The following is a 12,133-nucleotide window of genomic DNA, read 5'->3' on the forward strand; positions in this document are numbered from 1 at the left end:
TTGACAGGGTTAACGCTGGGAGTATGTTTCCCCTGGCTGGGGAATCTAGAATACGGGGTCACAGTCACAGAATAAGGGGTCGGCCATTTAGGACTGAGATGAGGAGAAATTTCTTCACTCAAAGGGTTGTGAGTCTTTGGAATTCTCTGCCCCAGAGGGCTGTGGATGCTCAGTCGCAGACAGAGGTCGATCATTTTTTGGGAACGAAGGGAATTAAGGGATATGGGGATAATGCGAGAAGGTGGAGTTGAGGTAGAAGATCAGCCATGATCTTATTGAATGGTGGAGCGGGCTCGAGGGGCCGAATAGCCGACTCCTGCTCCTAATTCTTATGATGTTCAAACCATGCGGATACTCCTGCTCTCTTATAAACTGACAGGCACAATATTGTTCGTCCGGAACCGTCAGATTCAGCATGTTGTCCTGTAATTTTTTGGGGGGCCACGTGGCCCCTTTAATGAGCTGCGCGGTCCATTCAAAATTCCGCGCATGCGCGGTTTTTCCAATTTAAAAGCCGGCTCACCGGCTGCGCGGGCCGCCTCGAGTGGTGCGCGGCCGGAAACAATACTCTTCAACCTGATGGGTGATTTGAGAAGGGGTTTGTTAGCTCCAGTGTACACCCCGAAACTGGCTCAAGGCCCCTTCATTTTCTGCCCAGTATGTTTAATGGGTGGCAGCTGAGGGGTTGCCAACCCGTGATTGCCCAACCTGCTCCTCGGTGAAACGCCCAATCGCTTGGAACCAGCCTAACCCAACAGTTTCCATTGGTTACTCATTGTTTCAAGGGCTCACCTCGAGTCTCTCTGTCACTCGGCCTTACCTAATCGAGTCCCTGTGCTCCACCTCGTTCTGGGAGCCTGGTCGCCCAATGTCCAGGTGCTGCTCAAGTACCTGCTGCCGAAACTCTGACACCTGGTACTGCCGGTCCTCTTTCTCTTGCCGCAACTGCCGCTGTTTGGCCATCCATTTCTCTTCCTCGTTGTTCCGCTGTAGCAGCATCGCTGGGCTACTTCCGGGCGGGATGAAGCTGTTGTGGTTGGAGATGAGGGTGGGCACAGTGTGGTGGGAGATGGGAGACTGGTGCAGGTTTGGATGGACTGCTTTGGGAACCGTCAGTGCAAAATCCTTGGGCTTATCTGGAAATGAAAGACAACTTTTAAGATCGTAGCTATGCACAACGTCATTCCAATTAAAGAACCAGAGGGGGAGAGGAACATCATTTTTTTTTTATTTTTTTTTATTTTTTTAAACGCAATGAGTTGTTATGATCTGGAATGCGCTGCCTGAAAAGGTGGCGGAAACAGATTCAATAGTAACTTTCAAAGGGGAATTGGATATTACAGGAAACTTTCGATTTACCGGCACCTAAATAACCAGAAATCTCGGTTAACCAGCAAAATTCAGGAGTAGGTTCAGGTAACTTTTATTACTTGCCTTCCTCCATGTGTTGCTGTGCAAGGGTGTGGCTGCAGCTGTTGCTAAGCTACAGAGACGCTTGCAACTTGTGGCCATTGTTCTGAACCTGTTGCTAAGCAACAGGGTTTGTTGCTTTATACGGAGCTCTCAGCTCCGTATCTTTTACGATAGCGTTCGGTTATCCGGAATTTTTGATGAACCGGCACCACGTCGGTCCTGTCCGTGCCGGATAAAAAAAAAGTTTCCTGTACTCCATGTGGGACTATCATGGCTGAGCCTGATTCTCTCCTGTCTCAACCCCTGCACACATGCACCTTCCGGGAGGAGTCGCTGCTCATCAGCAGAGGGAACCCAAGCGGAATTTTCCGCTCCGCAGCACAGGGTGTATTGAAAAGACTTGGGGCTGGTGTTAAGGGTACGGAACTCCAGTAATCTGATTGTCAAATGCCCAAACAGTGAGAATCAAAAATTTAGCCAACTGGATAATTTTAATGCATACATCTCCCGGTTAGTCCTGTACATGGCACATTGAATACCGATTCTCAAATCACTGTTGGGTCAACATTAATATGTAGCCATTAGGCACAATGGTGGATTGTATGAAATGCTTAATGAATAGAATCATAATTTGGATCTGCCTGCAGGAATAGTCCACGTTTGCTTCCAGTCTACTAAATCACACTCCAATAATTTCCTCACTGTACACACACACACATCATACAAATTTTGCCAAAGCAATCATTAGATAATAAAGTCTTTGTGCTAAGACAAGGACCCTGCTATGATAACAATGTGTGTTTGTGTATGCTATTCTGGTGACCTTTGCAAAATGTCAGATCTTGCTACGGCACTGGGGAGCGAATGAGCAGCCAACCGCAGAGGCCCTGGTACATCTGTAGCTACAGCCATGGCTAATTGTGTTACACAGACAGAAGGTTAGATGCCGAACTGAAAGTTGATTGAAGTTGAAACATTTCAAACACTTGGAGGTATCTTTCTTTGGCTCTTTCGGGTTCGAATAGTTTCACTTGTTTTTGCTCATCTACATCTGCCAATCAAAATAAAGACCGCCTTGCATTTATATAGCACCGTTCACGACCTCAGGACGTCCCAAAGCGCTTCACAGCCAATCAAATACTTTTTGAAGTGCAGTCCCTGTTGTAATGTAGGGCAACACGGCAGCCAATTTGTGCACAGCAAGCTCCCACAAACAGCACTGAGATAATGACCAGATAATCTGTTCTTGTGACCTGCTCTGAATTAGATTTTAAAATAACAATTTTCTTGCCACTGAATTTGTGAAACATGACTGGGAAAATCTTCCTTTGTACGTGTGTTTAGGGCAGGCATTTTGTTTCTATATCCCCAATGAGAACAAGAAAAGACCATTCTCAAGCAGGTCTTCCCAGTCATTAACAAGCCTTTAACAAACACTTTTTCATTGCTACTCTCCCTTACAGCCACCTTGGCACGTAAGCAAAATCGAGTCGGAAGACCAGAAGAGTCCATTGCCACTTTTGTATGAGAGTGGCCCCAGGGTGGCGACACCCCCTGGTTTTACTCTCCCTGTGAGGTAACAAGTGGTCTTCATTTGGTGCTTCTGCACAGCGGCCTAGTTGGAGTTTAGGTTCTCAGCACGTGTGGGGGAATTGCGAATAGAAACCCCATGACTAGCCCACCACACCATGGCCCGCTGGTGCTAGCCCCATACCCCTTTAACGAAAGAAAAAAAGACTTGCATTTCTGTAGCGCCTTTCACGACCACCGGACGTCCCAAAGTGATTTATAGCCAATGAAGTACTTTTTTTTGAAAGTGTAGTCACTGTTGTAATGTAGGAAACGCGGCAGCCAATTCGCGCACAGCAAGCTCCCACAAATAGCAACGTGATAATGACCAGATAATCTGTTTTAGTGATGTTAATTGAGGAACAAATATTGGCTAGGACACCGGGGAGAACTCCCCTTCTGCTCTTCGAAATTGCCGTGGGATCTTTTACGTCCACCTGAGAGAGCAGACGGGGCAGCGGTTTAACATCTTATCCGAAAGACGGCACCCCCGACAGTGCAGTGCTCCCTCAGTGTCGGCCTAGGTTTTTGTTCTCAAGTCTCTGGAGTGGGACTTGAACCCACAACCTTCTGACTCAGAGGCGAGGGTGCTGCCCACTGAGCCATGGCTGTGGCTGAAAGACATGAGCAGCATCACGCTGTAAAAATAAAAGGCGGACTTGTCTTTCTTTTATATAAACAGGAGGTGTTGGCCAGAGAATCCCTGCAGCTGTAACCAGCGCAGTTTAGGCGAGGTTTATGGAACTGGACTTAACTTTGTTTGTTTTTTTTTGACTGGTTCAATACAAACCGAAGCATCGCTACTCTATCACTGGATACACTTTATTCCTTTTTAACTGTATTGCTTCTGTTACCTGTCCGGTTTGGTGTTAGCCTCTCTGCAGCCTTCACTCTGTCGTCTATCTGTTGGCTTCGCAGAGTGTGCAGTTCTGGCACTTGCAAGTAGTGATTCTCCATCGCTTTTGCTGCATTCATTTCTTTTTCCCGGCTCCTTTCCCGATCTCTCTCCATCTCCCGTTCGCGCTCCCTCTCTCGCTCCTTCTCCTTCTCCCTTTCGAGCTCCTTCTCCCTCTCCTGCTCGCGCTCCCTCTCCTTTTCTCGCTCTGCCTCGCGCTCCCGCTCTTTTTCCCGCTCCCGTTCCCGCTCCCTCTCTCTGCGGATCTCTTCGTCCATTTGGAGCCTGCAAATTCGGGGGGTTGTGGGGGGGGGGGGAAAGGGGAAGGGGAAAATAAGCTCATTATTATTTATTGAAACTAGTTGAATGTAACAAATACACAAGCAAAACGGGGTCTTCTGTTTGGAGATGGAGCAGGAAGAGCCCCAGACCTGATACGGGGCGGGGGGGGAGATGAGGAGAATTTTTTTTAACACAGCAAGTTATGATGATCTGGAATGCACAACCTGAAAGGGCGGTGGAAGCAGATTCAATAGTAACTTTCAAAAGGGAATTGGATAAATACTTGAAACGGAAAAATCTTCAGGGCTATGGGGAGTGGGACTAATTGGATAGCCCTTTCAAAGAGCCGGCACAGGCATGATAGATCCAATGGCCCCCTTCTGTGTTGTCCGATTCTATCATTAGTTTTCAATCCCTGACCTGTGCTAATCTCAGCCAAACAGCAAACCCTGGCTGACATGATTAAGAAGGCATATGGGATACTTTCCTTTATTGGGCATAGAATATAAGAGCAGGGAGGTTATGCTAGAACTGTGGAGAACACTAGTTAGGCCACAGCTAGAGTACTGCGTACAGTTCTGGTCATCACATTACAGGAAGGATGTGATTGCGCTAGAGAGGGTACAGAGGAGATTTACGAGGATGTTGCCTGGGCTGGAGAATTTTAGCTATGAGGAAAGATTGGATTGGCTGGGGTTGTTTTCTTTGGAACAGAGGAGGGGAGACCTAATTGAGGTGTATAAAATTATGAGGGGCCTAGATAGAGTGGATAGGAAGGACCTATTTCCCTTAGCAGAAGGGTCAATAACCAGGGGGCATAGATTTAATTGGTAGAAGGATTAGAGGGGAGTTGAGGAGAACTTTTTTCACCCAGAGGGTGGTGGGGGTCTGGAACTCACCGCCTGAAAGGGTGGGAGAGGCAGAAACCAAGTAAAAAGTACTTGGATATGCACTTGAAGTACTGTAACCTACAAGGCTACGGATCACGAGCTGGAAAGTGGGATTAGGCTGGATAGCTCTTTTTCGGTCAGCATGGACACGATGGGCCGAATGGCCTCCTTCTGTGCTGTAAATTTCTGTGATTCTATGAGCCGCAGCGCCTCAGGATTATGGAAGGAAAAATCAGTCTAGGTCCTCCCTTCTGACTGAGAATAGCTAATTCACCGGAGAGCTGGAAACATGCATATGTGCGCATCGAATGATGGACAGCATTGGGCTTGACTATGACCAGACGGGGTCAGGAGTGGCGGGTTCCTTTCTCTGAAGGACATTAGTGAACCGGTTGTCCAGCAGCTTTCATGGTCATTTTTCTGCTGCTCTGCTCACAAAATGACCAGATTTATCGAATTCAATTTTCCCAACTTGCTATAGTGGGATCTGAACTCATGGGGCTAGATTTTCGTGGAGCCGTCAGGCGGGGTTTCAGGCGTGTGGGGGGGGTGGGGGGGAATCCCGAATTTGGGGGTCCCGACACCATCCCGCCCAAAACCCCGCCCCATGTAAGTTTCAGGGGCAGCGGGTACCCGCCCCGCACTGGGACACGCCGACCCCAGGCAGGAAGGGATTAGTGCCAATTAACTGCCTGTTAACAGGTAGTTAACAGGCAGTTTTTCGCCTAATCCCTATTTTGAGGGGTTTCCCGACAGCTCCAAACCACGCCAGGTTAGAGCAGGCGGGCCGTCAGGTTGAAGGAGTTGGAGGGGTCGCGATGTTGGCGCTCAGGTGAGTGATGGGTGCATGAGTGTAAAGGTAAGTGTGTTTGGTGTGTCTAAAGTGTGTACAGAACTTTTACTTACCTTCACAGACTTTCTTCCTGTAGCCATCGGGAGCGCATCACTCAGCCGGCACTTAAAGCTGAACGGCTGCGATCTGTGAAAAGTGACAGCCTGCAGCTTTGAGTGCCGGTAAGAGTTCTAACTGAGTCTGAGCAGAATGACTCATGGTAGAACTCAGACTGTCAGTGTTTGACAACTTCAAACAGCTGTCAAACGCTGATATTTCATCTGTCAAGAACTCTTGACAGATGAAATTTCAGTCTGTGACGTCACCTGTTGCTGGGTGGCCCTTAATTGGCCTGCTGAGCCCGCTGGGCGGGCTCAACAAGGTCAATCAAGGGAAAATCGCGCGGATTGGCCGGACGTCGAAGCAGGCGGGTCAAAAACCCGAATGGGGAAGTCCTGCCTTCTTCCTGACAGGTTCGGGAAAATCTACCCCATGATCTCTGGGACCACTTGTCCAGAGTCCAGTGGCCATTCCTACTGTGCGAGTATAAACAGCGAGCGTCGACAGGCTATTTGACATCACAACTGAGCACACGGCTACACCCAATGGCCTTCTTGGACCACTAGTCCACTCCAGTGGTCATTCCTCTTGTGCGAGTATAAACAGCGAGTATTGGGAGGCTATTCGACATGGGGCGGCATCACCGCCGAGCACTTGGCCACACCCAATGCCCACACAAGTGCGGTTTCAGCAGGGGTGATTGGCAGCCAGGACAGTGGTCGATCGCACCAGTTGTTTAAAACCATACTAAAAGAACCAGGCACAACTGTAGACCCCACTTTTTACATTGCTTGGCACTGTGGCAGAAATCATTGAATTTGCCATTAATGGCTGAGATCAGCCACCACAAATTAAAGGGGCGGGGTGCAGCCACAGTAACATTACCTGGCAGGGCATTTTATTGCACTTATAGGCAGCACGGAGCATACTGTGCCTGCCGCTGTAAAAAAAACTGCATTGAACAAGTGTCAACGAGCATAGATGGGGTACGGTAGTGTAGCAATTATGTTACTGGATGAGTAATCCAGCGAACGCGAGTTCAAATCCCAGCCTGGCAGTTTTAGGACTTTAAATTCAGTTTTTTCAAAATCTGGAAATAAAAAGTGAAACTACACGGAACAGTGACACCGTCCCTTTAAACAATTACTGGAAACGCCCAGCCTCTCGGCTAGTACCTGAAAGAGAAATGTGGGTCAATGTTTCGATTGTGGGATCCCCCATCCAAAAGCATTAACCTGTATTTTCTCTCTTATAGAGGCTCGATGACTTGCTGCACATTCTCTGCTTTTATTTCAGAATTCCAGCATTTGCAGTCTTTCGTTTTATCTCTTTTTTTTTTAAAAAAGCACCAGCCTTTTAACTATGCATTTTTTTTTTACTCGTTAAAATGTGCTTGCGGTGTGTTGTGGAAAGGTGTAGATTTACCTCTCTGACAAGCGCTCTGACTGCAGGGCAGACAGTGAAGAATGAGACAGCTCCGCTGGGAACCTCATTCCAGGCAGGTGCAAGTGCATGGCAGAAGGGTGAAGAGGTGGCAGAGAGCCAGGGGTTGCAATCGGGTAGAAAGGTGACCTTAAGGCTGAAAGACAGTATGAATCATCCACCCTGCAAACACAAAAGAAGAAGAGCACAAATCGGTCAGTAAACAAATTCCTTCTCGATAGTCTGTTCCTCAAACCCAGCATTACAACGCAGTATCATTTCCTTCGCGTCACCATTGGTGGCCGTGCCTTCAGCTGCCTCAGCCCCGAGCTCTGGAATTCCCTCTCGAAACATCTCTTCTTCTTCTCTCCCCCTTTAAGACGCTCCTTAAAAGCTACCTCTTTGGCCCTGTCCTTATGCAATTTGTAGGGGGGCATCTTTTACCTGGTTTACGGTAATTTACCTTCCTTTACCTGGTTTATGGTAATTTACCTGGTCAAGCAGCCTTTTTTTTCCACTGCACTGAAACCAACACCAAACAGCGGTTTCGAATCGCTAAACCCACCCTTCCAGTTCTGACTGGAGGAACTTATAATTAATGATATATTAAAATGGACAAAATGGTCTGGATGCAAGAAAATCAAACTTTATTAACTAAAGAAAACTACACCACATGATCAATGTTATGCAAATGTTGTTGGAAACACTCCTGTGACGCGCCTTGGGACGTTTACGTTAAAGGTGCTATACAAACACAAGTTATTGTTGTGGAGATTAAATAGATTACCAGTAAATCTGCTCAATTCCCTCGGTCAACCAGTTTTGTGAGTTTTTAAGCTCCGAACGTTGATTCACTGAAAAGCCCAAAATTGTTGGTGTTGCTCTAACACTCGATGACTTCAGGATTTTTAATGTAAGCTTTTCTACTCTTTCACCTCAGTCATGTGACGTTGCCTCTGCCAAGCACAACAAAGCCAAGTTGACTGTCTTGGGAGGTACTCATTGGGTTAAAGGTTTTTTTATGGTGTGGGGGGGGGCGGGCTGATGCAGTGCGAATATTTTGCTCTCCGAAGAGGACCCGCTGATTTTCTTCAGTCGCGACTGCCTGGCAGAAGGAAATGAGCTAGAAGCAGCGATGGCCAAGTCAAATCATTCCCGTTCTGTTGTAATCAGGAACCTGGGAGGTCTTGCTTGGAGGAGGGGCTAATAACTTGCCCTCATTTTCACCCCAAATGAAGCAGTAGCAAACATACTGGATTCAGTCAAATGAGGCCGTTTTGTCACCACTAAATCACAAAAACAACCCGGCCCTTCTCCTCCATGTTGCACACAGGCCAGGCAGTGACAGAGAATTCTGAGTATTTTTTATTTCCCCATAAGCACATAAATATGGAATAAGAAAAGGCCATCAATCAGCAAAGGGCAGCTTTTGAGTTGCAATCCCCTTGCGATGCGGAGGGTAAGCGTTCCAGTGATTGCTTCAATTAATATGCAGCCCCTTTAAGGGTGGAAGTGATAGCTGTCAAGAAAAAGGCCGCAACTGGAGACTTGCGACGGCAAGTGGCCCGCACTGAAGAAAATCCTCACAGAAAAATCCAGGCTGTATGGCTGGACAAAAGGAGCCCTGTCCTGCTCAACTGCCTATTGTTAAACAAGGTCTTACTCTATCAATAAGCTTCAGTACTAGCGGCCTTACATAACTTTGCCAGCAGTATCTTGTGAGAAAATCCAGCTCTGTGAGCCCAAGGGCACACATGGTCTTATTTATAACTAGCTCGATGTTTCACTTAGAAAGACCAAAGAATGCATTTCACACTATCTTTGCTCAAGTGAAGTGGCCTCCTTTTCTGAAGGCGCTGACTCTTGCTAGAGTGAGACTCTTAACAGTGCCAGCAGTCTTCCAACTCATTCTTCAAGTGCGAGCCCAGACAATATTGGGCCAGAACTTCGGGTCCCCACGGGTGAGTACGCGCTGGGTACTCAACGCGTAGGCCCAACGAAAGTGCCGGTTTCGTGCATGCGCTGCGCATGCGCGGGAAACCGGAACTTCCATTCCCTTCAAGGAAGGGGTGCACAGGTCGAACGCGTGCGCCGGAGAGGCAGCACGTACGCCTGGAACTTCCGGTTTTTTTTGCAGCTTTCTCCGGGAAGGTAAGTCTCCAGGAGCTACACTTGTAAAAAGCAGTCGCAAAGCAAGTGGTAAGTGGTGAATTAAGTTAAATTAAAACATTTTTTCCACAGGTTTATTATTTTTAAATACTTTAAAGAAAGGTATGTTTATTTTTAGCCCCGTTAGAAAATGTAATTCTTTTTTTCAAAAATTTAAATTATTGTTTAAAATAGTTATTTTATGTAATTTATAGTTATTTTAAAAATGTGATTTAAAAAAATTTATTTGAAGTTTTAGTTATGTTTTGGGGCTGAATTGTATTCATAAATTTGACAGGTCTTCCTGTCAAATCTATGAATAGAGATTCCCTGCTACCATTGGCTCTCCATGGCCCACGTGATCCCAGGGGACGCTTCGAACTAACTGCGCCCCTGGGATACGCAAGCACCGCGTGCCGGCAGTTGGAGCAGGCCCAGGATCGGAATCCCACGTGGGCCCACAGCTCAACGGCCAGCGCGCTAGGTAAGTGCAGGTTGGAGGCTTGCACCCACGGGAAGCCTCCGACCCGAATTTCTGGGCCAATGAGTTTTGGGAAGCTATCCGACCTTGGGGATCATCACAGCCATGCCTGATGTTATTTCATACTTATGGGCATTGTTCCCCCCTAATTTTTTGGGGGGGGAGCGTGGCCCCTTTAAGGGCTCTACACACTTTTGCGAATTACAATATTCCGGGTGGCGTGCGATAGCTGACTCGCAGAGACGGATTCTGGGCGCCATTCTCTGCTCCATCTGCTGCCTCTTTCCACTGCTTTGCAAGCTTTATTTAACCCACGTTCATCCTCAAGAGTTTCCAGCTGCCTTGACCCCTCTCCTCTGCCAAAAGGTTAAAGTGCCACTGTCTTAGACTGTCAGCGTCTTTCCATTCCAGTGATCAGATTCCCATCAACTCACAAACTCTATTACAAATGACAACAGTGCTTACTTGTGGCTTCAAAAGGGCAAAGCAGAAAAATTAACCACCACAGTTTGCAACTTTCTTTCTTTAAGCAACATGAGACGCAATGCCCCAGGGTTCTCACAAAATGATTACCTCCCCTTCCAAAATCTAGACTGGGCATGTGTCAAAGTAGGGGCTAAGGGGCCTCCGTGTTAATTTTCTCCTGTTACCTTTGTTAGGAGGGCAATTCACGTTTGTAGCCTGGGGCCATATCAGGTGGTTTCTGTACTTGTATCACTGACCTCTTGCCCTTTACTCCTTCAGTTCCTGTCAATCACAGAGCCAGAACACTCTCAAACTGGGTAGTACTGATATGGGTCCCCGTTGATAAAAAAAAATAAGTTGAACCACAGTTCAATGAGCATCAGCATTGCTCAGGTGTCTTTGTTAGGTAGCCATTCTTTATATCTGAGTCTACTACCACCAATGTTCCCTCTCATTTTTTACGGCTGCGCGGCCCGTTCAAATTTCCGTGCGTGCGCGGTTTTCCCATTTAAAAGCCGGTGAGTAGTCTGCGCAGGAGTTCCAGACCGCTGTGCGGCCGCGCGGCTTAGTGGTTAGCACTGTTGCCTCACAGCGCCAGGGACCCGGGTTCGAATCTGGCCTCGGGTGACTGTCTGTGTGGAGTTTGCACATTCTCCCCGTGTTTGCGTGGGTTTCCTCCGGGTGCTCCGGTTTCCTCCCACAGTCCAAAGATGTGCGGGTTAGGTTGATTGGCTATGATAAATTGACCCTTACTGTTAGGGGGGATTAAATACGTGGGGTTACAGGGATCGGGTGGGATATGTGTCGGTGCAGTCTCGATGGGCCGAATGGCCTCTATCTGCATTGTGGGGTTTCTGTGATTCTGTGATATGCCATCGAGGTATGACAGCTCAAGAGTGAGGCCGCGCTCAGCCAGTGTCCACACTAGCACACCCTCCCCCCAGGAGTCACCGGATACCCGTCAGGAGTGGGAACTATGGCTGATTTTCCTCTTCCCTACCCCAGCAGCAACTTGGGAGGGTTGTGGGGCTGGACGAGGTTACGGAGTTAGGGAGGGGCGAGGCCGTGGAAGGATTTGAGCAGGAGGATGGGAATTTTACAATGGAGGCATTGGTGGATCAGGAGCACTGGGGCGATGGGTGAGTTAGGATATGGGCAGCAGAGGTTTGGATGTGCTCAAGTTTATAGAGGGTGGAAGATGGGAGGCCGGTTAGGAAAGCGTCGGAATATCGAGTCCAGAGGTAACAAAAGTACGGATGAGGATTTCAGCAGCAAAGGAGCAGAGGTAGGGGTGAAAATGGACGATATTACAGAGGTGGTCTTGGTGATGACAATTATAGGGGGTAGGAAGCTCAGGGTCAAATAGGACGGCGAGGCAGCGAACAGTCTGCTACAGTGGCAGGGAGGGGGATGGAATCGGTGGCTCGGGAACAGAGTTGGTGGTGGGGGGCTGAGGGCTATGGCCTTCGGTCTTCCCAAAGTTCAACGGGAGGAAATGATACCCCAGGAAAACAGAGGACAATTAACACATTCCTGCCAGACGTCAGCTAACTCAGCCCAGGCTGGTGATTGACCTTCTCCTCTGCGTGGCACTGCACATTAGTAACTAAATTAGTTCCGCGGCAACCAGAGGGCACTGGCGCTCCGAACAGTGAGACCTTTCGCTTTCCCCACCT

General features: G+C 48.1%; 1 protein-coding gene across 3 annotated transcripts in view; it reads right to left on the minus strand.

Annotated features, from left to right (window-relative positions):
- Positions 1 to 12,133, minus strand: part of gse1b (Gse1 coiled-coil protein b) — a 692,985-nt gene that overhangs the window by 54,431 nt on the left and 626,421 nt on the right. For all 3 annotated transcript variants that reach the window (XM_085991808.1, XM_085991807.1, XM_085991809.1), the window contains 3 exons: positions 7,367 to 7,546; positions 3,837 to 4,162; positions 821 to 1,136 (listed from right to left, as the gene is read on the minus strand). In XM_085991808.1, the coding sequence (XP_085847934.1) occupies positions 821 to 1,136; positions 3,837 to 4,162; positions 7,367 to 7,546 (822 nt within the window). The remainder of the gene's footprint in view (positions 1 to 820; positions 1,137 to 3,836; positions 4,163 to 7,366; positions 7,547 to 12,133) is intronic.

The sequence above is a fragment of the Somniosus microcephalus genome, chromosome 6, assembly GCF_052327205.1.
Source record: "Somniosus microcephalus isolate GS21.2 chromosome 6, FLI_Smic_1.0, whole genome shotgun sequence".
In the NCBI taxonomy this organism is placed as follows: Eukaryota; Metazoa; Chordata; class Chondrichthyes; order Squaliformes; family Somniosidae; genus Somniosus; species Somniosus microcephalus.